Consider the following 26,029-nt stretch of genomic DNA (forward strand, 5'->3'; position numbering starts at 1 on the left):
CCCCAGGGATCAGAGAGGAAAGACCCTGGGAACTGGCAGAAAGAGCTCAGGCAGCCCTGGAGAAGGAGGCGCGTGCTCGGGGAAGCCAGGAGGCTCCCATGACCCTTTGTGCAGGAGGACAGCTCTGATCAGAGGCTCCAACTCACCTGTGGACCGTGAGCCCATCCCTGAGACTTAGGCAAGCTACCAGGGTGGCCCTGGTGGGGCATGCAGGTTGTGCTGAGCACTAAGTCTCAGTGCGGGGGAAGTAGAGGCTGAAATCCAGCCATGCACCCTGGGAAAGGGCTGCATCTGCCCACAGGAAGGGGAGCCTTTTTCTGATTGGCATAAAGGCTCTGTATGGGCCCTGCAACAACTTGGTTAAACTGCTCTGATGTTCCTCTCTCCAGGTGGGAAGGGTGGAGCATGCCCATCCTGAGCCGGGCTGCAGCAGAGAGGAGGGAGATACCCATGCTGGGAAGAAGTGGGGAAGGTCCTAGACTCAGAGAAGGGTGCTTGCAGAGATGCAGCCCCCCACGTTTACCCCGAGAGGTATAGGTAGAAAGTTCCACGAGACTAGCAGTGATAAGGAAACTGGCAGGTTTCAGGTCACTAAACATCCTCTGCTAAGTGTTTAATAAATAGAGGCTTACTGCACAATGTGCTCTACACTAATGCGACACCAAGAAATGGGAATTTTGACCATGCTGACTGCCTGTCTGGGATTTCACTCAGTACAGTGCCTATAACAGGACAGACATTGAGTGAGAGGGATTGGAATTAAATAAAAATTGATGCCATCCAGCCATCTGCTTTCTTCTCATAATCTGAGGAATTCATTTAACAAGAGTGTGTGTGAGGGGAAAAGGGGGTCTAGTAGGGATGGAGACAGGGATTGCTTGAGTTTTTAAGTTTTACAGGCTTGGTAGACGTGACTTCAGTGATCCTTAGGGTCCACTGGAGAGTCTGGTACTCAGAGCTCTGCAATATGGTGTGTGATGTTCCAGTGATCAAGGGTCCAGTTTTTTCCAGAACAGTCCAGAACTTTCCAGAACTTCTGTAGCACTGAAAGTTGGGTGCTCTGGAAAACCCCTCAGCCCTAGGAAAACTGGGATAGTTGAGTACTCTACAAAACAGTATCTAGATACTCCATATCATCTTGCCTGGGGTGCTTTTCCTATTCCTCTGTGCCCAGAGTTTCCTATTCCCCCTCTCACCAACACGGAGCTTTCTGCTTCACTCTCCACACCCTCTCCGACTCAGCCCCCAGCCATATCTGGAGCCCAGGATTGCAGCAGTGAGCTCTGCCCATGTCTCTGGTGCATATCCCATCTGTCATCGGACTCCTGGCACAGAAAATTTAATGTCAGGAAAGTGAAGGGTTTTGGGAGACACACGGGGAAAAAGCAGATGAACTCTGTTGTCTAGGCTAGCTAACTTTGGACTAAGATGGAAACACAGACTCCTTTCAAACTGGTTCAGACAGGCAGAGGGTATTAGGTTTCTGCACTGAGCTTATTTTCAAAGGGAAATCAGAGAACTCAGTTTTAGGTCCTTTCTAATGCTAAGGTGCTGTGGTTTGTCCCCAAGTCTTATCCCCGCAAAGTTATCTCAAGAATCCTTCAAGCTTCTTTCTCTTCTCTTTTCTCCTTCCTTCCTTTCTTTCTTTCTTTCTCTTTCTTTCTTTCTTTCTTTCTTTCTTTCTTTCTTTCTTTCTTTCTTTTTCTTTCTTTCCTTCTTTCTCTTTCTTTCTTTCTCTCTTTCTCTCTTTCTCTCTTTCCTTCCTTCCTTCCTTCTTTCTTTCTTTCTTTTTTTTTTTTTTATGGAGTTTTGCTCTTGTCCCCCAGGCTGGAGTGCAATGGCACAATCTCAGCTCACTGCAACCTCTGCCTCCTGGGTTCACAAGATTCTCCTGCCTCAGCCTCCCAAGTAGCTGGGATTACAGGCATGTGCCACCACTCCCAGCTAATTTTTGTATTTTTTTTAGAGACAGGGTTTCACCATTTTGGCCAGGTTGGTCTCGAATTCCTGGCCTCAAGTGATCTGCCCACCTTGGCCATCCAAAGTGCTGGGATTACAGGCATGAGCCACCATGCCTGGCCTTTCTCTTTTCTTTAATGACCTTGATCTGCAGAATCTGGGTCCCTCAACTGTTGTTCTGTGCCCAGGAGCAGTCAAAGGCCAAAGGGCTAGAGAAAAACAACCTTCATTATTCATCTTCAAACTATATATATGATGGTTACGGCCATTGGGATTTTTCGTGGGGCTGCCTTTTATTTCCCTCTGTTGAGATGTGCTCTGCAGAATGGGATTCTTATGCTCCAGGAAGATGGTGAGAGATTATGGCACAATTGACTCAGCTCCCTTGGGCTCCCTGAGGTACCTGTGTCTCCAAAGCCCTCCTCTTGTAACACAGAGACTATTCCTTAACCAAAAGCACTGGCCCTGTGAAATCAGGACCCTTGCATGATTCCACAGTGTCTACAGGGAGAAGGGAACTGTCTAGGCCTGCACCGCCATCTCTGCCTCCATCTCTGCTTCCCAAGTCGAGCCTTCCCTTACAATCTGCCTGGGCCTCTCACTGTCTGAGGGATGCCCCATGCACCTGCCCCATCTGGCCAACTTTCCAGTTCCCAGCCCCTACCTCAGAGAGCCCAGGCTCTCTTTTATTCTATTTTTCCGTTTCTTTTTAATTCAAAGGTGGAGAAGATTTAGGGTAAGCAAAAAGTAGATTTTCATGAACTTTTAAAATTCTTTTTAGATCAGAATTTCAATGAACAGCTTGTCTGAGTTACTTGTTCAAGCATATAATCCAATATAGGCATGTAGAATTAAAACTACAGCAATAACAACAGCAAAACAACTTCTGTATATGTTTATATTGTTTCTCCTCCAGTTCAATTAACTTTCTAAAAGAGAAAGAGAGCATCTCAGATATCTCCCTCTGTCTAGCATAGAACTGAACACCCAGTAGATGCCCAGTTTTATACACATTTAATGAACTAATTAATCTCTTCTGGCCTTGGGACACTCATTAGTCCAATGAACTCAAAGACCAGGGTGTGGTGTGTGATTGCTAATTAAAGGGTATCCAACACAGTGAAGGCTGGAACTCTAGGGATCTGACTGCACAGGCCAAAGACAATTCCCCTGCAATTAAGTTCCCTAGGAATGAATTAGGAGGATTGCTTCTGTGTGGCCACAATCACAACACTGTTGTCAGGAAATCCTACTCTGCCTCTACCTTTTCCTTCTCCGTCACAGCCACACCACCACCATCATTACCACCACTGTCAGTAACCCTTATTTGCCAGCCTCCAGCACAGGGCCCAGCCCACAGAGGCACCCTTTGTAACGAATACAAAGGGTGCCAGGACCCCTAGCCCTAGTCCTGGCCTTTCCCAGCCCATCACACACTTCTGAGTGTGGATGGACCCCATTCATTCTGCTGCATTTCCGAGGCACCTGGATGTCTGCTTTTTGTTTACCCCAAGTCTTCTCCAGCCTCAAAGATCTAGCCTCATGCCTTTTCTGCTTTGTAAATGCCTTTTTGTTGAAATTCCTATCAGATTGGGGCTCATAGTCAGCCAGGTGGTGGTGGCACAAAGACTCAGCTAGCCAGAACTGTGTTTATTTTCCCCTTTGAGCTGGGCAATGAAGGGCCAGGTGCTGGGGATTCCAGAATAAAACAGCTGCTCGTGAAAGCAAGTCTCTTCTTTCCCCCTGCCCATCCTTGCTGTGGCTGATTTTCTCTCTGAACCTAGAGTGATGTCTTATCATGAGCAGCTACCCTTTGCAAGTCCCTAATTCAGCAACAACCTCCCCTTCTCCTCATGTCACACTTTAATCAAAAACAACAGAAACATAAACATGAGGGTCCCAGCTCACAGCTGCCATGCCTGCCACATGTACCACAATGTCTTTGCATCTTTGCTACTAACTTCCATCTCTACCATATAACATGATGGTCAGGAACATGGACTTTGAAACCAGACGCACTTGAATTCCGGGCCCAACTCTAACTTACTAGTTGAGTGAGATGGGCAAGTTCCTCTGTTTCCTCAACTGTAAAGGAGGGTCAGTGAGACATCCCATGTAGGCTTGGCACAATGCCTGGCACATGTGAAGTGAGCAATAAGTGTTAACTCTTTCTGCTACTACCATCATTATTATACAACGATGTTACTACCACTATTGCTACTACTACCATAAGGAACACTTCCAGCCCCACTACCTCTGAGCCACTACTCTGAGCCAGCACCTGTCATGGGCATTGTTGGGAATATAAGTCTGGCTTCTGGAGATCCCCAAAAACCCTAATCAAAATGAGCCATTCCTCAGTGCACCTCTGATCCATGGTTCGTAATGCTCTTCTGTTATTCCAGAGCTTTGGCTCTACTTTAAGTTCTTTGCGTGGATTCCTCTTATTGGTCTGTAGGCTTCTTGGGGGCTGGGGCCGTAGGACAGTCACCCCCAGGTCAAGGAACTCACACCATTTGTTGACTTGAACACTCCAGCACAGGAAGGAGGCAAACCCAGCGTCTGGCAGCACCCCTGCTGTTGCCCTTGCAACCTGACTTAGAAAACCACAAGCAACCCCTTCAATTACACGCTCCTGTGCTCTAGGGCTAGGCCCTGCCAGGAGGGCCCCCCTGAGACAGGGTCCCTGGGGAAGAACCTTCCACCATTGCCTTAGGGGCTGAGAGGAAAACACCCTGTGAAGGGGAAAGTCTTCTGGGGCAGGTTCCAGGCCTAAGCTCCACGCTCCCTGCCCAGGTCAGCTTTTCCTTTTCCCTCCCCAGCAGTGGGAGCAGTTGTCTTCTGCCCTCGGCTGGATCCAAACAGGCCAAGCGTTCCCAGTTTAGTTATAGGAAGTGGTCAGAGTCTCGCATGAAGGCAGCTGCCAGATACCTAGTTTTGAAATTGTCACCCAAGCTAGAGTGCAGTGGTGCAGTCTCAGCTCACTACAACCTCTGCCTCCCGGGTTCAAGTGATTCTTTGGCCTTAGCCTCCTGAGTAGCTGAAACTATAGGCATGCGCCACCACGCTCGGCTAATAATTTTTATATTTTTAGTAGAGAGGGGGTTTCATCATGTTAGCCAGGCTGGACTCAAACTCCTGACCTCAGGCAATCTGCTCTCCTCGGCCTCCCAAAGTGCTGGGATTACAGGTGTGAGCCACCGTGCCCAGCCCCGAAATAATTTTTTAACATTGCACTGTACCCACACTACCTGAGCTATAAAGCGGTGATACTCCTGTTCCAAAATTGAGTGCTCCCTGAAGTTGCCAGGAAACTGGCAGAACAGCCTACCCTGAACCTGGGAGTGAAACTCAGGGGGTCCTTTTCCTTGGTGACTTTAGCCATGGGGTGTTTCCCCAGGGAGTGTGGGGGCTTATGTCCCAGCCCCTGCCTGACCTCCTAGAGTAGGACAGACAATCTTATCCAGGAGAGAAAATCCAACTGGAGGAAATGCAGTTGGCTGGAAACGTTCTCATCGTTGTAAGGCAATGTCAAGGTCACTACCACACAGGCCCTGCCCAACACAGAAGGCCCTAGACAATATCCCTGATGGGGTCATGCAGATGCTGCAGAGTCGTTCCTCTTCCTTCCTGGGGTCCACTTCATTGCTAGACAGCTGTGGTCCTTAGCATGGCCCAAGGATGGACCCTGGAGCTTCTTACCCAGATCCAGATATTTGAGGACACCTTTCCAAGAAGAATCATCTTTCCATGTCTTCTTTTCCCAGATGTAAAAATTCTAGCTTCCACACAAGACCCTATAATAGGGAGACGGGTTCTTTTGGGAAGAAACCTGGAGTTTTTCAGGTGAGTCTCCTCTGGGGAAAGGCAGGCATTTCCCCTGCTCCTTGCTGATAGTTAAGCAAGAAGGAGGTAACACTGGAAAAATAAAGCTAGGAGATCTCTTCAGGGGATAACTCTTCAGGTCCCTAATTAGGGAGCACAGATAAACTCCAAATTAGACCACTCCAGTCTGCAAGGGCAGCATATTCCACTTGCTATCAGAAGAGCTTTGTTGCTGCAAAGGACTTGGAGATCTCTGTTCTACAAATTGCCCATGGCTCCTGGCCCTTTAGCAGGGGAAACGAGATAGTAGAGAGACGCCCTTTTCCGGTGTCCTGGGCCCAACAGGGATAAAAGGAGGCAGCACTCTGGGTGCCCCATCACTGTGTTCTCTACCCCTTGGCGACTGCTTTTCTCCGGCTCTGTCAACTCCACCTTTCCCACCATGAGTCGGCAACTGAACGTCAAGTCCGGTGGTGACAAGGGCAACTTCAGTGTGCATTCGGCAGTGGTGCCGAGGAAGGCTGTGGGTAGCCTGGCCTCTTACTGTGCAGCTGGCAGAGGGGCTGGAGCTGGCTTTGGCAGTCGAAGCCTCTATAGTCTCGGAGGGAATCAGCGTATTTCTTTCAATGTGACTGGTGGCAGCGTTCGGTCTGGAGGTTACAGCTTTAGGCCTGGCTCTGGGTATGGAGGGGGCCGGGCCAGTGGCTTTGCTGGCAGTATGTTTGGCAGTGTGGCCCTGGGGCCTGCTTGTTCATCTGTGTGCCCGCCTGGGGGCATCTACCAGGTCACTGTCAACAAGAGCCTCTTGGCCCCCCTCAATGTGGAGCTGGACCCTGAGATCCAGAAGGTGCGCTCCCAGGAGCGGGAACAGATCAAGGCGCTGAACGACAAGTTCGCCTCCTTCATTGACAAGGTGGGTATCATAGGAGGAGGATGAGGCAGCCCCCTGAGGCCATGAGCAGTTTTCCTGGGAAAACTGCCTGGGAATGGACTGCGCATTGTGGCTGGAAAGGTGCAGCTGGGCCTCAGGAAGGGCTTCCTCATCATTAGAGAAGGAGAGTAGGTCTGTGTGCCATGGAAGACAAAAGAATACATGAATATATTGACTTCTTTGGTGATTTTGGAGAACAGGATGGGAAGCTGGGTAAAAAGCAGCCCTTCCTTGACAAAAAAGTGATGGATTTCTTGAGGATGGCTGATTTACACGAACATGAAAGGCTAATAGAATCCAGCAGTGTTCAGAGGGAAGGGCTCATGGTACAGGAAGAGACACTTAATTGAGACATAAGGAAGGACATCTCCTGGGACCAGGGCCAAGCAATGTGGAATCTCCTTGAGTGAGTTCTCACTGATGGTTTCTCCAGAAGGCTAGGAAATGAGCACTTGTAAAGGGTCTAGTTTGTGTGGAATGTCAAGGGTGGAGAGTCAAGACGTGAGCAAAATGACTACAACAATCTATGGCAAACCTGGGGAGTCAATGGTGTGTGTTCACGGGGCATGACTGCACCCATTGTGGTTCCAGGTGTCTGTTGATTTGGGTTCCAGGTAAGGTTCCTAGAGCAGCAGAACCAGGTTCTAGAAACCAAGTGGGAGCTGCTGCAGCAGCTGGACCTGAACAACTGCAAGAAGAACCTGGAGCCCATCCTTGAGGGCTACATCAGCAACCTGCGGAAGCAGCTGGAGACGCTGTCCGGGGACAGGGTGAGGCTGGACTCAGAGCTGAGAAGCATGAGGGACCTGGTGGAAGACTACAAGAAGAGGTGAGCAGGCCCCACCCGATGGTCACAGACCATGTTCCCCGTGCCTCTGGGCTCACTTGATCTCTGTGCCATTATTTTTTAGGAGATGAGGGTGTACCCTCCAGGGTCAGGAGCTCACATCCCCTTCTCTGGCTGGGGGGAAGGGCCTATCCTGTTCGATGATAACTTCCTGCCTGGTTGATAGGAAGCAGTTCCTGTGCTCCTTGACCCACTGAAAGGTTCAGTTGCTGGTGTCACCTGGATGTTTTCCTAACATGCAAAAAGTAGGAGGCAAGTGAGGCAACTCAGGGATATCTTATTCCTGTCACTAGCCTCTTACTGCTCACCCCAGAGACCCTGCCAGGACCCTGCATCCCAAACATTTGCCTGGCCAGCAGGAAGAGAAAGTTCCTTGGCTAAGAGGGCTAAGGCTATCTTCTCTCCCTGCCGGCAGATATGAGGTGGAGATTAACCGACGCACAGCAGCAGAGAATGAGTTTGTGGTGCTCAAGAAGGTAAGGGAGGGAAGAGCCTCCTTATTAGGGTCTGTCTTACCCCATCTTAACAACTCTGCTCAGGACTTCAGCCCAGGCGACTGGGGAGGGGGCTGGCGCCTGGTGAGGGTGGAGTGAGTCATAGTCCTGGCCTCCAGTGAGTTGGAGAGAAAAGACACACACTCGGGAAATGGACAGAGACAGACAGAGAATTCAGGTCTGGAAACTGTGAAACTCTGGTCCAGCTCAGCCTTGCTGTGTGACCTAAGGAAACCTTCTACCTCTCTGAGCTTTGTTTTCTCCAGGCATAACAGAGCTGCCACCTCCTCTTTTCCCTATTCCCAAAGCTTCAGGGAGTCTGAGAAGAAATGGATATTGAGTGAGCTTTCCTTTGTGGGTAGAAAGTAGAAAATCAGATGGCTTTGGGGCAGGGGTTGGGCAGGGCAGCTGTGGATGAGGGTTGCATCCACCAATGACTCTGGGGCCTCTTGGAAGGATGCAGATGCAGCCTACGTGGTCAAGATGGAGCTTCAGGCCAAAGTGGACTCTCTGGACAAAAACATCAAGTTCCTCAAATGTCTGTATGATGCGGTAAGGACACTCCTGTCCCCTCACCCTCACCCTGCCTCCTTCTCAACTCTTTCAGGGAGATGCCAACAGGAGAGGTTTGGGATCAACACAATGAAAGATGTTTTGGTGGAAAGGTCAAAATCCTGCACCAGGAGACCATGGAAGTGCAGGATGCTGGTCCTTGGAGGCCACACATGCGGGAGGAAATTGATCTCGACCACAATAGTGGCCTTGCCCACAGGGAGGAAAAGATAACCCAGTGAGGTCTTACAAAGCACAGATCCTTGGATTCTGCGAAATTGTGGGAAATGCATTCTTCACCCATCTGCATGTGCCCGCAGACACCTGCCACTTGCAGGGGTTCCTGCTGCTGTGAGCTGCTCTCCCTCAGCTCTGCAGACACATCCCAGAGGGCACTTCTTCCCCCTACTTTGGCCCCATGGATCCTAGCATCCTATTGGGCCAGAGACCGTGGGCCCAGAAGACTAACGGGGCAGAAGAGGGAAGCCAGGGTGTTGCTGAGTCTGTCTTCCTCTCTCAATACAGGAGATCGCTCAGATCCAGACTCATGCCAGTGAGACCTCAGTCATCCTGTCCATGGACAACAACCGAGACCTGGACCTCGACAGCATCATTGCCGAGGTCCGCATGCATTACGAGGAGATCGCCCTGAAGAGCAAGGCCGAGGCTGAAGCCCTGTACCAGACCAAGGTGGGCACCAAATGGGTCTCCTCCCACAGCGGCCCCTCGCTTCCTGGGAAGGGTCACCTCCACAGTGAATGTGAGGAATATTTTTGTGGGCATACTGAATGAAAGAACGGTTCCAACCAAGGCTTCAAGGACAAAATGAATTCTCAGCAGAGCCTGTTATCAAAGATAAATCATGAAACTGGTATGGATTGAATATATGCAACAGAGAGGATCCCTCACTTCTTTCCTCCATCCAACAACTACCTGTCCCTCTGTTGCTTGTGAAAGAAGTGAGGTGGTAAAACAAATACACTTATAGGAATGGGGGTATGCTGCCACAGGGCAGAGGGAGAATCACAGACTTGCAGGAGCATAACCATGGGTGAATTTGGTGGGGGGTGAGTGGGAGAAGGAGAAGCCTGTAGCTCTTTCCTGATCCACACGGGAAGACTTTCAAAAGGAAATGGAAGGCCGGGAGTCCTCTGAGTAATGGAACTATGCTTTGGGTAAACTGCTTTGGGGCTGTCAGGGAGAAAACTCCTTACCTGGGCCCCCAGGACCCTGTTCAGCACTCCTCTTCAGCTCCGTTAAATCCCACCAACAGCCAGGGTGGCAGGGGTGGCTTATTTACAAGACCCTTCCCCAGTGCCCTTGTCTCATTGCCAACTTCCTGTCTCTGGGAAACCAGATCCAGGAGCTGCAGCTGGCAGCCAGTCAGCATGGTGACAACCTGAAACACACCAGGAGCGAGATGGCGGAGCTGAACCGGCTCATCCAGAGGATCCGGTGTGAGATTGGGAACGTGAAGAAGCAGGTGGGCAGCAGCCCCACAAAGAACTCTCGGGTTCCATGGGAGGCTCTGGGATGAGGAAATGGGGCCTGCCCTTCGGGAACAAGCAAATTTCCCCTGCCAGGCTTAGGGGTCCCTTGGCCACCCACAGTCCCCCTTTCCCACCCTGCCTTGGTACCCCACCATCAGAGCTGGCACCCGCCCAGAACTGGGAAGAGCTTCAAACCTATTTCTCTGACTCCTCATTTTGCAGATAAAGCAACAGGGGAAGGGACCTGCCCAGAGCCCCCAGCTGGTAATGAATGGAGCTAGGATTAGAACCCAAGTTCCTCTTCCGCAGACTTTTTCTGTGTCCAGGGAATCTGCTCCATGTCCCCTTTGGGTGTCCCCTCTGAGGGCAGACCCTCTGTCTCCTCCTCCCACTGGACACGGAATGTGTGTGGGGTGCAGGGGGTGTACGTCAGGCACCTCTGTGGCCACACCAGGTTCCTGCCCTTGGAGTGGGGCATGGTCTGGCGACTGAGGGACACAGCCATCAATGAAGCCCTCCTGGGTTTCCTTGCCCTGTGCCACGGTACTACTTCCATGTTAGTGGGCCGGGGAGGGGGCTGTCTTACCTGACAGCAGCAAATCTTAAACGTTGCATCAGTGGGGAGATGATTTTGGAGGCTGGAGGATCCTTCTTGTGACCTCTGTGAGAACTAGGTCTGCTCCACTAGTGACAGAATTGCCCAGCGGCAAGATCTGAGCCTGTTCTCCTTCTGGTATCCCCACCACCCTCCATGCTCTGCAGGGGAACACAGGGACAGCTCTACGACTCTGCGTTTCGCCGATTCACAAATTCCATGAGCACAGTTCCTCCCCCTCTGTTAGCACCAGGCATCACAGTGCCCCCAGATGTTCATCAGAGTCCAGCTTCTGAGGTTGTGCCTATAATTTAGGGCCTTACCCTCCTGCTCTAAGGGAAGGCCAGATGTGGGAGCCTTCAGGCAGATCCTCCCTGGAGTGCTGGAGTCCAGAAACACTCATCTGGATGCTAACAGATCAGAAGGATCCCCACTGGCGAGAGGTCCTGCAGCAGGAATCTGATCGCAGTGGGACCGTGGCATACCATCTCATCCTCAGGGCTGGCCTTGCTGGGGAATTGGGTATGATTTTCCTGAACCTGGAGTATTTTGAATCTGCAGATGCTGGTGGCCTCCAGTTTCAGGCAAATATCGACATTTCTTTCTGACCTCCTGAAATGCAACTGCCTCCACAGCTTCATGTGACAACAGCTTTGAATATTCCTCTGCAATAGAAAATAGAAGAGACAAAGTTCTGGTGTTGACTTTGCAGCTTTTACTCCTTGTCACCTAGGGCCCCATCTGCAAAATAAGGGTGCTGTTCTATTTAACCGGTATGAGCTAAATGTAATTTTCTGTTCTGATGGTCTCTCTGTTCTTTGCCCGTCAGTGTGCCAGCCTGGAGACAGCCATTGCTGACGCTGAGCAGCGGGGAGACAATGCCCTAAAGGATGCCCGGGCCAAGTTGGATGAGCTGGAGGGCGCCCTGCACCAGGCCAAGGAGGAGCTGGCACGGATGCTGCGCGAGTACCAGGAGCTCATGAGCCTGAAACTGGCCCTGGACGTGGAGATCGCCACCTACCGCAAGCTGCTGGAGGGCGAGGAGTGCAGGTGGCCGGGGTGGAGGGGAAAGTGTGAGAAGGGACTTGGGGTGGCTCCTGCCTAGCTGAGGGGCCACCTGGAGAACATCGTTAGTGCCAATACAGGCAAGGGATGTGGTGATTTCATGAACTCAGAGGCAACTTCTTGCAAGGGGTTGTCGGACATGAGCCATGAGGCATAGGTGGCCGTGTGCTGCTGTGAAGAGAACCAGGGGCTCAGACAGACCTGGGGCTAATGATTGGCTGTACAGCAGGGGCTAATTATTGGCTTTACCCCATGCTAGTGCTGTGGTCTCGATAAATCATCTAATATCTCCAGGCCTCTTGTTTTCTCATCTGTAAGATGAAGGTGATAGTGTCAATTTCATAAGTTGTTATAAGGATGAGTTTAAATGATGCACGTATAAAAGCAGGAGCCCATTAAGGTTCAGTGGAATCTCGACTCTGAGTTTTTGTCTTTCTCTAACTTTCTGTCTCACAGGATGTCTGGGGAGAATCCATCCTCTGTGAGCATCTGTGAGTATCTTGAGAGATGCCTTGGGTTGAGAAAGCCAGGGACTCTGGGACAAAGTGATGTCACCCCCACTTACTGTCTCACCCCACCCAGAAACTTCTGTTACTGTCTTGGGAAGATTCTTGGGCTTCAAAGGAAACGTTCTCCTTTTTCATCCTATGAAATAGTGACTGAGGTCATGCCCACCCCTTTCCCTTCCTGTTTCTCCCCTGGGGTGTTGTCCTTTGGAGAAAGGGTTGGTGGACATGGATTTTCCTAGAATTTCCAGGAGGCCAGGGACTGTATCTATCCTATGGGGTCTTCACCTCACACAAGGTCTGGCCCATAATAGGCTCTCAGTTCATCTCTGTAGTGCTTCTTGACTACTGAGGGTCGTTCTGAGGTTTAAATAGAGTGTTGTTGTAGAGAAGCCCTTGCGGACAGCCTTTACCATAGCTATTACCTGCTGATTGACACTGCTCCTCTCCTCTGCTCTTGGCCCCTCCTCCTCAGCCGTCATCAGCAGCAGCAGCTACAGCTACCATCACCCCAGCTCTGCGGGTGCTGACCTTGGGGCCAGCACTATGGCAGGCAGCTCTGGCACCACCCAGAGCGGGCAGACCAAGACCAAAGAGGTGCGAGGGGGAGACCTCAAGGACTCCCAGAGCAAGAACACCCCAGGCAGCACCCCAGCAAGGAAAGCCACCCGCTAGACCCATGGCCTCATCCACCTCAGCACCTGGAAGAAGAGGTGACTTTGCCACTCCCAAAGGTGGCTGCCACACCCAAGTTCCCAGCCCCTGAGTTTTAAAACTGTCTGTAGTACACTCGACTGTCCACATCGTGGTTTAGCTTTTACTCTCAAGCTCTGATTGACACAGTCACCTTCCCTGTTTCCTTAGGTCCCATGTGTACTAACGACTTGTTATTTTCCTTGCTGCCTTGGGCTGGCAGGAGGCTTTGGAGGTACAAGCCATTATAACCTTCTTGGCCCTAAGGAAGCTGTGATCATCCCTAGAGAGAGGGAAGGAGCAAGAGAGGACAGGGGAGGGGCTGGTTTGTTCTGTGCTTAGGCCAAATTAGCTATTGCCTGAGAGGTTTGCCCTGCCAGCACGGTGGGGTGACTTGAGACCTGTAACCAGGTGGTGAGAAGTTAGACAGCCTTTACTTGCTCCACCAGAAACAACTTTGCAGGATGACGCCAATATTTAGGACACCATGTGTATATCTGTAGACCACCAGCTGCGCCCATCTCCGCAAAGTCAAGTGAAGGTGTACTGGGGATTCTCTGCCAGCCTGTGTCACCCAACCACCTCCTTCATTATCCACAATAGCTACCATCATTTGTCAAGCACTCACTAGACGCCAGGCACCCTAGACGCATTGCTTCCAATTCTCATCCAGTCCTGCAAAGAAGTTGTGATCAGCATCATTGGAACAGACTGGGAGCCTGATCCCAAGAGGCTACAGAACTGGCCCCAGTCACCCACCTACGTGCCAGAGTCATGCCTGGCCGACACCAAGGTCTATGCTCTTTCTGTGGCATGTCACTGCCTCTTTAACAAACGGAATGTCAACGTCACTGTTCTTTTTGATGAGGGCAGCGTAATTACATAGCCTTTTGTCAGGACTGTGGGTATGTGATTTGTCTTCGGCCATCTCTCTGGGGCTGTGTCCTACATAGCCTCTGACTCTCAATTTCTGGTGCCATGAGCTAAGCTCAGTAAGTGGAGCTTGCCTTTCTGTCCCTGGGTGGTACTGCCTAGTCCAGATGTCGTGGCTCAGAGTGTAAATATTCCTAAGAATGGTGACAACTAGTTCCTCTTTTGCTTAAGTTAAATACTCTGAATTTCTGCTGTATGTTCAATAAACTATCCTTGAGTGGTGTCAGAGGTATGCTTCTGTCAGTCTGTCAATCTTTCCAAGTGTTCCACCCTCTAGTGAGGATGTGCCACCCTCCATTTCTTCCCAGCAAGTGTGCAGGACTCTTGCCGGGAAGCTGCAGGCCAACTGAGACGAGGCTGCTCTGGAGGCAATCTCAGGCTGCTGGAAGAGACAGATACATATTCATGTAAATCAGGGAAAGGCACCCTAGGGCAGTAATGCTAAGAAGTGATTGGAATGGAGAGGCTAAGCAAGGAGGGCTTCCTGGAGGAGGAGGAGAGTTTAATTAAATAACCAGAAAGATGGACACATAGGCTCCTGGAGAGATAATTTAAATCACAGCAACATAGTAATTTGGACACAGGCTTTCATGTGCTTATTTAGTAAGGGGTGGGAGATCTCAGATTTTCCAAAGTCAGTACAGATTGGGTATACCTTATCCAAAATGTTTGAGACCAGAAACATTTCTGACTTTGGATTTTGAAATATTTGCATGTGCATAACGAGATATTTTGGGGATGGAACCCAAATCAAAACATGAAATTCATTTATGTTTCATATATACCTTCTGCATAGACTAAAGATAATTTTATACAAATTTTAAATAAAGTGCTCAAAAGTTTTGGAGTACTTTGGATTTCAGACTTTTGGATTAGAGATGCTTAATCTGCAGTGGGGCTGGGTGGATTTCCATGTCCCTCAGCTGTGGCCGCCAGAGTCTAGCCGTCTTAGCAGCTTTCAAATTGGTCTTGGGTCACAGGTGTGCCCGAAGATGTTCACCTCTACAGGTGTCAGGATAATGGGGATGGGCCTTGGGAGGATGGGGCCTCTGGCCTAAGAAGTGACCTCCATTCACCTCCCTGTGCCTTTCATGTATTAAGGAGGTCCTCGTCTGTGTGTGCCAGGGTGCAATAAACCGTGGGAAGCACAAGAGCCCAAGAGTGTGTTGGGCTTTCTGCCCAAATGTCTCCCTCTGATGTCACCACTGCCGCCACTGTGGATACTGAACTAGTGCTCTGGGAGTTATGGGAGGCTCCATTCCAGCTCTACCACTAACTAGTCACCTGTTATACACAGCGGTTCTTAACCTTGTAAGTCATGAACCTTTTGAGGGCTGATGAAAGCCATGGATCTTTTCCCTGAAATGTGGACAGAGTCTACTGCATGTCCAGAGGTTCACAGATCCCCACAGCTCATCCATGGATTCCCTGGGTCATGCACCCCAGGTGTAGAGCCTTTGGACCAGATACCCTTAAGGCCCTTCTTAGCATTGATGCTCTGTCTTTCCCAAAAGACCTCATTCCCAGTGAGGGACCCAGTAAGAGGGGCTGAAGTGAGAAAGGGAATGAGACCCACAACCTGAAATAGCCTTTGGAGAAATATTAATACATGAGCCTCCGTGAAATCACCTCTCTCAGGGTTGCCGTGCAGCATGCCCCTGACTACTGGGCACACCTGAGCTGGTGCTGCTGGGCTGTGACGGCTGCACGTGCACATGGCTCTGGATGCAGGGATGCAGGGCTAAGCAGATGTGATACAGTGTGTCCTCTGCTAGAGTGCTGAGGTGGGCAGTAGGAGCAGCCTCCCTGGCTGCAGCGAGTCCACCTGAGAAATGAGAGATTCTCTGCCACCTGAGATTATGAAGATGCTGAGAGGTGCACAGGAGTGACTGTGCTCTTGCTTTTGGACTCAGTTAGAGAGTACTTTGAAGCTCAAGAAGAGAAATCATGGAGGCAGGACCACAGGCGATTGTTAATTTCAATTATTTATAGTTATGGCCATTTTGACCCAGGTACCAAGACCATTCAATAGGGGAAAGAATAGTTTCTTCAACAAACGGTGGTGAGACAGTGAGGTATCCACATGCCAGAGAATGAGGTTGAATCTCTATTTTACACCATATACAAAAATTAATCAAAGTGAATCAACAACTTAAATATAAGAGCTAAAACCATAAAACTCGTAGAAAAAATTTCGAGGGAAATCTTTGTGACCTTGATTTGGCAATGAATTCTTAGATATGACACCCAAAGCACAAGCAACACAAGAGAAACTAGATAAATTGGACTTCCTCAAAGTTAAAAAACGTCTTTACAGTAAGGGACATTATCAAGAAAGTGAAAAGACAACCTATCAAATGAAAGAAAATATTGGAAAATCATAGAGCTGATAAGGGTCTAGTATCCAGAATATATAAAGTACTCTTGCAACTCAACAATGAAAAAACAAACAACTCAGTTAACAAAAGAGAAAGTAATTTTAATAAACTTACTTTAGAAGATACACAATGGCCAAGAAGCACAGGAAAAGATGCTCAACATAATTAGTCATCAGGGAAATGTAAACCAAAACCATAACTAGGCACCAGTTTATACCCACCAGGATGATTTATAATAAAAATAACAGAAAATAATGAATGCCATGAGATTGTGGAGAAATTTGAACATTCACACATTGCTGTTGGAAATGTAAACTGGTTCAGTCACTGTGGAAAAGTTTGGCAATTCCTCAAAGAGTTAAACAGATTTGCCATATGACCCAGCAATTCCACTCCTAGATATAAAGCCAAAATAATTGAAAACATGGCTGGGCCCAGTGGCTCATCCCTGTAATCCCAGCACTTTGGGAGGCAGAGGCTGCAGGGCTGCTTGAAGCCAGGAGTTTGAGATCAATCTGGGCAAGGGAGGTTGCCCTTGGGCAACCCAGGGCAAGGGAGACAGGGAGACCCTGTCTCTTAAATTAAAAAAAAGCTAGGCATGGTGATGCATGCCTGTGGTGCCAGCTACTTGGGAGGCTGAGCTGGGAGGATCACCTGGGCCTGGGAGTTCAGGGCTGCAGTGAGCCGTGATTGTGCCACTGCACTCCAGCCTGGGTGGCGGAACAAGACCGTGTCTCATTAAAAAAAAAATTAAAACCAGGTGCTCAAACATACACATGCACATGCATGTTCACAGCAGCACTATTCACCATAGCCAAATGTGGAAACAGCTCAAAAGTCTATCAATGAAAGAAAAAAAAATTGTGGTATATACTTTCAATGGAATATCATTCAGCCACAAAAAGGAATGACAGTGATATATGCTGCAATGTGGATGAATCTCAAAAACATTATGCTAAGGGAAAGAAGCCAAACAAACAAACAAAAAAACCTCACACATTATGTACTTCCATTTACATGAAGTGTCTAGAATAGGTAAATTCATACAGATAGAATGCAAATTTGTGGTTGCAGGAGTTGGGGAAGGGGACATGGGGCGAGTGCTAGTGGGCACAGGACTTTCTTTTGGGGTAATGACAATGTTTTAGAACTAGACAGAGGTTATGGTTGCACAACATTGTGAACATACTAAATGCCACTGAATTGCTCACTTTAAATAGTTAATTTTATGTTATGTGAATCTCACCCCAATAAAAAATAAAATAAAATTTGGGAGTGCAGCAGAGAAAAAGCCAGAGAAACCGTATCCCTGGACTTTGCTCTCAGCCTTCCCTACCACGTGGCAAATCGCAGCCTGGCATAAAGACAGAGTTGTCCAGGGCCAGCAGGGGGACAGACACCACTTACCCTGGTTTTGACTGGCCAAGGCAAGCCTGGGGGAGCTGGACTTTTGATGGCCAAGAGCTGACTATGTCTCTGGACACTTGGCCGCCACCCAGCTGAGGGCAACAACTGGCTCTCTCTCGGCTAATTAAGTGCTGGCTTAACTAACCACCTGAGTCTCAGACTTTGGTCATGAAGAGAAACTCAGTGCCCTTGAGTGGCTCTCACAGCCGTTGCTGATGCCTGTTGAGCTGAAGCATGCAAGGCCAACAAACTGCAATATTTCTTTTCTTTGCCAGGGTCATGGCCTCTGCACAGTGACTTGGATTAGGATTTTAAGTGGACACTCAAAATCTTGCTTAAGTTCCCAAACTCACTATCTTGGTTCATAGCTCAAGTGAGCACAAAACCCAGGTACTACTGGAATCTTCTCTCCACCTGGGATTTAATGAAAGCTACAAGGATCTGCAATGGCAGATCTATCTGCTGGACTGAGAAGTTCTCAAAGGCAGGCTGGTGTCTTCCTCTATCCCGGTATGTGGCAAATGCTTGGCACAGAGAGTCTGATTAGTAAATGTCAAATGGATCACGGAAAACAAAAGAATACGGCAATCAGTGTCTGTGCACTGTCTCCTGGGACCTCATCCACCCTTTCCTGCAGCTTCTTCCTATGCCTCTCCCTCTGCCTCTGACCTTCCCATCTTCTGATTTTTCTAAACATTCTCTATAGGTTCCAAACTTGGCATAGCAGGAGGCTTTAACTGAGTAATCTGTGTTCATTGGGAGAGAAAGTCTCATTGAAATGCATCCTCTGTGACCTTGAAAAGTCACCTTGGCCATGTTCCTGCCCTGGGGAAGGGATGTTCTTTCAGGTCTAAGCTGTCATGACTTCTCCTGCTTTCATGGTCTCAGAGATGTTAAATGAATGAATAAATGAATTTGATTCCCTCACTTAGTCACCAGCTGGGGAGTCACTGCATTGCTCCCTCCTCTCATGGCTATTATTGAAAAAGAATATATTGAAAATATATGACAAAGGAACAGTCGGCTCCCTCTTAGAAACCACTAATGGAGAATAATAGAGACTCAGGGGTCTGAAAGCAACAGCTAATAGAAGATGGGAGCAATTATCAGGTGCACTGTCATCAGAAACCCATGTACACATGCATAGACATGAGGCTGTAGGTTCACAAAGCTGATGTCTATGGAAGATGCAAAACATTTAACAGCTGGTACAAGCAGGCACTGACCAATCAGAGATGTCAGCCATGGACAACCAGGACAGCCATGTTCATAATGGCTGGACACCTGTTCTGCTCCCAGCCATTCACATACAGATGTGCACACACATCTTCTGATATGCCTTGGAACATATCTATCAGCTGGTAAGACATGCAGCACTCACAGTTCATGCATCAAGCCCTGGAGCCTTTGGCCATTTTGGGGTGGAGGGATGCACCCAGAATCTGAGCAGCAGGGGGTGCAGCCTGACCTTGACAGGGAAGGGGTGGATACCAGGGGAATTCGGGAGGGCTTAGGGGAGGCTTCTTGGAGTAGCTATGTCCTGCCTTGGTAGGCAGGAGGCTGGGAGAATAGCCCAGAGCATGACATCAGGAAAAAGGAAGCTGCCCGTAAGAAACATGCCAGGGCCTCACAAGCATCCCCAACCCCATCCTCACCCAGGTCCTGAAATCACATCTATTTTCTCCAAAAGAGCAAAGAAGGCTGAAAACGGGACTGAGGGGTCAGATGTGGCTGGCTGGAGGGTTGTGACAGGAAGACAGGAGTGTGTGAAATGTCGATCCTGGAAACTGTGGGCGTATAGGGTGGGCTGGTGGGAGGACCACCCAAGAGGCTGCTGCCAGAATTCCGGAGGGGAGAGGATGAGGGTCAGCCTGGGCCGTGCCTTGGCAATAGATGCAGAACGACTGCCTTAAGAGACGGTAGGTGACTTCTTGAGGGTGGGGAACACCTGGGTGAGTGGGGATGTGGGCAGTCATCAAGTGGGAGGGCACATTAGGGATAGAAAGTGATGAGCTCAGCATTTCACACTGTGGTTCAGGTGTCGGAGGGACAGGAAAGAGCAGAGACCACAGCTGGTGAGGGTTAGAGGTGGGCATGCTTACCTGGGAACAGGACACACAGGGGCACTAGACATTTACACTCAAGAAAGCCAGGATGGTGTGGAGGCTAAGGACACAGACTGTAGCCAGCCTGCCTGGGTTTGAACCCTGGCTCAAATCCTGGTTGAGGGTTGGGCTCAGTGGTTCATGCCTGTAATCCCAGCACTTTGGGAGGCCAACGTGGGCGGATCACTTGAGGTCAAGAGTTTGAGACCAGCCTAGCCAACATGGTGAAACCCCATCTCTTCTAAAGTACAAAAATTAGCCGGGTGCGTAATCCCAGCTACTCGGGAGGCTGAGGCAGGAGAATCGCTTGAACCTTGGAGGCGGAGGTCGCAGTGAACTGAGATCATGCCACTGCACTTCTGCCTAGGCGACAGAAAAAAAAATCCTGGTTGAGCTACTCTCTTGAGTAAGCTGCTTAACTTCCTGTGTCTCAGCATCTTCACCTGTAAAGTGGGGACAATAATGGTACCTACTTCATAGGGCTGTTGTGAGAATTATGTGAATTAATACATGTGAAGTGCTGTGGATGCCTCACAGCATTCACATTGTATATGTGTTAACCACTACTATTATTATCATTGTCACCATTATTCTTATTGACAAGGTGCCTCCCAACCACCCTGGGGAGTAGGTGGAGCAGGTGATGATACCCCCATTTTTAGAGATGTGAAAACAGAGGCTTAGGAAGGTAGGAGACCTTCCCACAGTCACATGGTTCGTGAGTGGCCAAGACAAGACTGGGACCTGGGTCCTCAGAGTCTCAAGTCCATGTACTTCACCAGAGGCTTGGCGTGGGGCTGGAGCATGGCTCAAAGGAGGTGCTCCCAGCCACGGAGCTGAGTGAGGAGGAAATGAGGAGAGGGGCAGCCCCAGATGACCCTTCTCTGTCAGAAATACGGCAGAATGGGAGGGGAGCCGTGCCTGGCAGGACAGCCCTCCTGTCCTTTATATCCCAGCTCCTCTGGGGTGGGTACACCCACAGCCTTGGCAGCTGCAAAAATGCTGACCAGTTGTCCTGTCCCCTGATGAGTGGTGGGTTGTGGCCAGGCCCCCGGCACTGTGCTCCATCGGCTGGCTTGGGCTGAATGCCCTGCCCATCTGAAACCACTGGAAGATGAGGGGGTGCCAGGAGGGGCACTTCTGGGGGATACATAGATGACATGCTCATTTCCTGGGTCCATCTGCTGAGGAGGGCTGGCAGGACCTGGGCTGATGTCATCCAAATAGCTCAGCTCATTCTCTCTAATTTTGGAGACAATTATTTGCTCAAAGAACCACCTGCCCCTCTCTCGGTGCCTCCAGCCTCCCTCCACCCCCACCAACCCTGTCCACATAGCACCTGGATTCTGCTGCCTCGAACACGGATTGCTCAGGCCCTCCCTGGCTCAGCAGCCCTCAATGGATCCCCATAACTCGCCCCATCATGTGCACAGCCTGGCATCTAGAGTCCCCCACCCAAAGTTGTCCTTTATTCATAATTGCTCCAGCCTGGTGGATCTTTTCCTCACAAATGACCTGCCTCCTGCCACCCAGGGCCCTCCACGCCCATGCCTGTCCATCCAAGCCTTCTTCCTTTAAGAGACTGGGATCCAAACTCCGTCCTCCAGGCAGCCCTTGAGGGTTTAGTGTCCCCACGTCTATGCATTCCCGTATCCACTCGCCCAGCAACTACCCTCTTATATTGTACTCAGTTTTCTTGCCTTACTCTTGGAGGCCTTCTCTCCAGACTTATCAGACCCAAGAGTGCTGAAAGGAAAGAACAAGATACAAATTAGAGCCGTGGGCTCACACACAAATGTGTCAAACTTGTTATCATCACAGACACATAAACAACAATACAAAGAAAACTACAAATTACACATGTAAGCCAAATAAAACATGCGGCAATAAAACCAAGGGCCACACAAATGTAACGTAACAAGCCATTTAATTTGTTCTTGAATGTCCAAGCCAGATGTTCCTGGTATCTTGGGGGTTTGATCCTCTGATATGACACATTCCCCTGACAGTTTCACAGATGGGTATAACTGGCCCAGAGATGTCCACGCCTGCCCAAACATTGCTCAGAATTCAATTCTCATGTGGAAAGCTGGACCCCCTCCCATGGAGGGTGTGAAAGAAAGACAGAGTCAGATGGGCAGCTCATATCCTGCCTCCCCACTAGGCCAGAGGGCTCCCCAAGCCGGGGTGCTGTCTCCTCCCACCCCTAAATCTTCCCAGATCTCAGTTAAAGCAGGACTAAGGGGAGTGGGGGTTTTGTCCCCCTGGTGAGCTGTGGCCCTGTCCTGGTTTCCTTCAGTCTCCCCGTTTTTCCCTCCAGAAAAACACAGGCACCTCAGGAGCCCCACCTAGGCCCTCCCTTCCTGTGGGAGGTCCCCAACTCTCCTTCCTTCTGTATCAATGGCCTCATCAAAAACACTGGGTGTCTCATGCCTAATGGCCAGTGTCTGATTAACTAATTCATGCTAAGGTGTTAACCACTTGTTAATAGCTTGATGAACTGCTTCTCCCAGGGGTGTTGGCATTTGGAGGGACCCAGAGACTAAGTCCTTTGAGGGCAGGAAACTTTTTATGGCCCCTCAGCACTTGGTAGGTACTCAATAAATATTTGATGAAAGGATCAATTCCAAAAGATCTTCTATAATGTTTGTAAAGTGCCTCCTACTGAATTTTGTACTTGGCTAGCACTTATTAGGTGGTGGCTGTTTTATTTATTTATTTATTTATTTATTTATTTATGTTTTTCAAGATGAAGTCTCACTCTGTCGTCCAGGTTAGAGTGCAGTGGTTAGATCTTGGCTCACTGCAAGCTCCCCCTCCTGGGTTCACGCCACTCTCCTGCCTCAGCCTCCCGAGCAGCTGGGACTACAGGCACGAGCCACTGTGCCCGGCTATTTCTTTTTTTATATTTTTAGTAGAGATGGGGTTCTGCCATGTTGGCCAGGCTGGTCTTGAACTCCTGACCTCAAGTGATCCTCCTGCCTTGGCCTCCCAAAGTGCTGAGATATAGGCATGAGCCACCACACCCGGCCTACTATTTTTATTTTTAACGGTGAATTTTCCAATATCAAGGAGGGTCTGAGTCGACAGATTCTTTGAGCCTGGGGCCTGTGGGAACCCCACTCCCTCCCTTTCCTCCAACATCAGATGACACTGCATGGGAATGTGCTGGTCCAGAGGAGAGAAACGAGAGAGGGGAGGACAGGCCGATTCCTCAATTCTACTGAGCTCTCTGCTTTAGTTGCTGATAACATTTATTATGTATTTTATAAAGTAGGCACTTTCTATGGATTAATATGTGTCATCATCACAACTATCCCACCAGGAGTTTATTTCCCGTTTACAGCTGGGGAAGTTGAGGCTTAGAGAGACCAAGCAAACTGTGCTGCTGAGTGGTGGCGTGGAATTCAGATCCCTGCAGCCTGGTCTCCAACCTGGTGCCACTCCAGGTGGACACACAGCTAGAAGCCCCCTAAAGACGCCCTGACTCTGCTCTGTTTTGTTGCTTCTCCAACAAGGGGCTATTCATTGGTTCTCCTGTACCTGGGAGGGGGTGTTTAGAGGCTGGTCCTGGGCTCTCAAGGAAGGCACAGAGGGAGGAATTGACTGTGGCCATGGGACCCTCCCCAGGACCCAGGACCCAGGCCCTAGGAAACAGCAACCTGCACATGGGTGTCAATGGACAGAGGAGTCGGGACACTGGGGAGGGGAGACTGCAAAATCCAGTGTTTTAAGCAGGAGTTCAGAAGAGCAGTGGGATTGGGGTCAGAGGAGATCGGGAGAGAAGGGGTTCCAGGCTGAGTAAGAATAACTTGGAAAAATTTTGGAGGTAGTTGAAGGTGGGGCCAGTGGGTGAGATGTCCTTGGCCAGGGCAGGGAGCATCGAAGAAGGAGGTTGTGGGATGGGTCAGGTTGGCTGCAGCTGCAGCAGGGATACTGAAGGCTGGGCTAGGGCTCTGCCATGCATGTTGAGAAATGCAGCCAGCAGAGCCAGAGATGAAGGAGCACACACAAGAGCTCTAGAAAACCTTCAAGTCTCCAGTGCACACTGCCAACTCCTGTGTCCCCCGTGCTGAGCATGGTGCCAGCATACAGCAGACACTCAGTAGAAGTCCACCGAAGGAAGAAAGGAAGGGTGGGAGGGAGGCAGGAATTCTAGAACCAAACTGGAGTCCACTTGCCCGGCCCAGGAAGACATTGGCCATTAGGCATGAGACATCCAGTGTTGTTGATATCTACACAAAGGTTTGCAGCAGTGGAAAGGAAGGCATTTATTTGCAGGGCACCAAGCAAGAACGACCAGGCAGCTAATGCTGAAGTCTCAATCTCCCTGATGGCTTGAAGATCAGAGGCTTTAAAGGCAGGGTAAATATCAGCAGAGCAGAAGTTGCAGGCAAAACTCAATACATGAAGGCTACACATTGACTTTGGCCTAAAAAGGCAGGATGTCTTTTTTTTTTCTTTATTTCTTCTAAAAAAAAAAAACAGGATACCTGTACAGAACGTGCAGGTTTGTTCCACAGGTACACGTGTGCCATGGTGGTTTGCTGCACCTATTGACCCATCCTCTAAGTTCCCTCCCCTCACCCCTCATCCCCCAACAGGCCTGGTGTGTGTTGTTCCCCTCTCTGTGTCCAGTGTTCTCAATGTTCAACTCCCACTTATGAGTGAGGACATGCGGTGTTTGGTCAGGATGTTTTTAAGTGGGAGCTTACAGGTCAGATCATAAATAGATTCAAAGATTTTCCAATTTGCAATTTGTTAAGGAAGAGAAACTTTGTTTAAAAATTTGGGGTCAGCAGAACAGAATGTTACCTCTGGTTTGTGAGTGTGACATTCTCCAGTTCCCTTGGAAAGAAATTTAGAACAAAGAGTGGTGGTCAGACCTTAGTGCCGGTGTCCCTTTATCTGAGGTCTCTGTGCCCAGGCGTCCCTATTGGTGGGGTTTGGGTTTCTGACAAACAACTCAGGGACATATGTTAAGATGCTATCTTTAGTTTCTATTGGGGAACCAAACATCCCACGATTCTAGCTTTCGTGGCTGTTGTTTTGGGTTACTGTTACTTTCTTGCTTATCAAGTTGCTTATTTATTTCTCCAGGCTAGCAAGGTGCCCAGAATTTCCCCTGAAGGAACTCAAGATTTTCCTTTATTTCCATGCTTGAGGGGACCTGCAGGCCCCTAAGAGGGGGTCCCTGCTCCAACTCAGAGTACACTAAGTGGTCTCTAATCTGGAGAAGACTTTACTAGCCTTACAAAGAAAAACTAAGATGACATGTGACATGGCTTCAGAGGAGCCCCATGGAAGCTGTCACAGAGTTGCAGCCCCTCCAGCACGTGCTAGGGATGTGTTCAGAGTGGAGGGAGGTGAGGAGAGCTCAGACCTGGCCAGTGTGGATGCAGGAAGACCTCCTGGAGGAGAGCAGGATAGGGAAGTGACAAAACAAGAGATGGCAAAAGGCTGAGAGGGAAGAACGGCGGGAAGATGGATGGGAGGGATGAGGAGGGATGGAGAGGGATGAGGAGGGAAGGTGAGAAAGACAGAAAGGAAGGATAGAAAACTTCTGGTGGTTTTAGTAAGAATGAAGAAGACAAAATGGCAGGGGCAAGAGTAGAGGAAAGAATGCAGAGGAGTGGGAGGAACTGGAGTCCAGGCTCTTCCCCTAAACAATGTGAGAGACAGCCCCCAAACCAGCCTGTCTCCAGATTTTCTTCCCCCCAGTGCCCCACCCAGCCAAGAGCTGCAGCTCACCCATGGGGCTCCAGCAGGGATCTCTGGGCAAGGGTGATCTTCAGGGACAGAGCTGCCTTGGGTTGAATAGGGCCACAGTGGCAACGGAGATCATGGGAGTAGCTGGGGCCCATCATGGGAGCCAGTGGCTAGGATGCAGGGCCTGCAGCATCTCTGGGGCTGACATCAAAGGACTGTTTGGAGTAGAATGACATCATGCTTACTGGGTCACCCCATTGGGTCTTTCTGGCCTGAGCTTGCCTGGAGGCTTGCACTCCTGTGGAGGGCTCAGCCAGCCTTGTTCTTGGCCCACTTGGGCCTGGAGAGATGCAATAGGAGTTAAGTTTCATGTTGATAACAGCTTCTTTATTTGAACTCTAATAGATGATGACTGTCCTCAAGTTGTTCCTAGTCTTATTAGCAGATACACATTGGAAGAGAGACAGAAATGATGAAACGGACCACCCAGGAATCTCTGTAACCCTCCAGGCCATGGGCCAGCCTCTCTCTTTTTCTTCT

At 49.6% G+C, this 26,029-nt stretch overlaps 1 protein-coding gene and 1 long non-coding RNA gene across 4 annotated transcripts; one reads left to right on the forward strand and one right to left on the reverse strand.

The window, feature by feature from the left end:
• Positions 1-2,003: 2,003 nt before the first annotated feature.
• Positions 2,004-10,892, reverse strand: LOC117090082. The gene is made up of 3 exons (XR_004439888.1): positions 10,883-10,892; positions 3,799-3,803; positions 2,004-2,137 (listed from the first exon to the last, which is right to left on the reverse strand). It is a non-coding gene; the product is annotated as an uncharacterized LOC117090082 (long non-coding RNA).
• Positions 6,167-14,122, forward strand: KRT74 (keratin 74). 3 transcript variants are annotated; one of them, XM_033221985.1, is made up of 10 exons: positions 6,170-6,697; positions 7,330-7,544; positions 7,978-8,038; positions 8,513-8,608; positions 9,134-9,298; positions 9,966-10,091; positions 11,523-11,743; positions 12,215-12,249; positions 12,740-12,977; positions 13,407-14,122. In XM_033221985.1, the coding sequence occupies exons 1-9, from the start codon at positions 6,227-6,229 to the stop codon at positions 12,937-12,939; spliced, it is 1,590 nt and encodes a 529-aa protein (XP_033077876.1). In that variant the 5' UTR covers positions 6,170-6,226; the 3' UTR covers positions 12,940-12,977; positions 13,407-14,122. The 3 variants fall into 3 exon arrangements, with proteins under 3 accessions (XP_033077875.1, XP_033077876.1, XP_033077877.1); XM_033221986.1 differs by having other exon boundaries at positions 13,561-14,122; XM_033221984.1 differs by having other exon boundaries at positions 6,167-6,697; positions 12,740-14,122.
• The last annotated feature ends 11,907 nt before the right edge of the window (positions 14,123-26,029 follow it).

The sequence above is a fragment of the Trachypithecus francoisi genome, unplaced genomic scaffold, assembly GCF_009764315.1.
Source record: "Trachypithecus francoisi isolate TF-2019V2 unplaced genomic scaffold, Tfra_2.0 Lachesis_group11, whole genome shotgun sequence".
Classification (NCBI taxonomy): domain Eukaryota; kingdom Metazoa; phylum Chordata; class Mammalia; order Primates; family Cercopithecidae; genus Trachypithecus; species Trachypithecus francoisi.

Excerpts from the sequence above, each read along its gene's own strand:
- KRT74 (XM_033221984.1), top strand. The coding sequence starts at position 6,227 with ATGAGTCGGCAACTGAACGTCAAGTCCGGTGGTGACAAGGGCAACTTC. Across the intron at positions 7,545-7,977 it reads GTGGAAGACTACAAGAAGAG|ATATGAGGTGGAGATTAACC; the intron begins GTGAGCAGGCCC and ends CCCTGCCGGCAG. Across the intron at positions 12,250-12,739 it reads TCCATCCTCTGTGAGCATCT|CCGTCATCAGCAGCAGCAGC; the intron begins GTGAGTATCTTG and ends CCTCCTCCTCAG.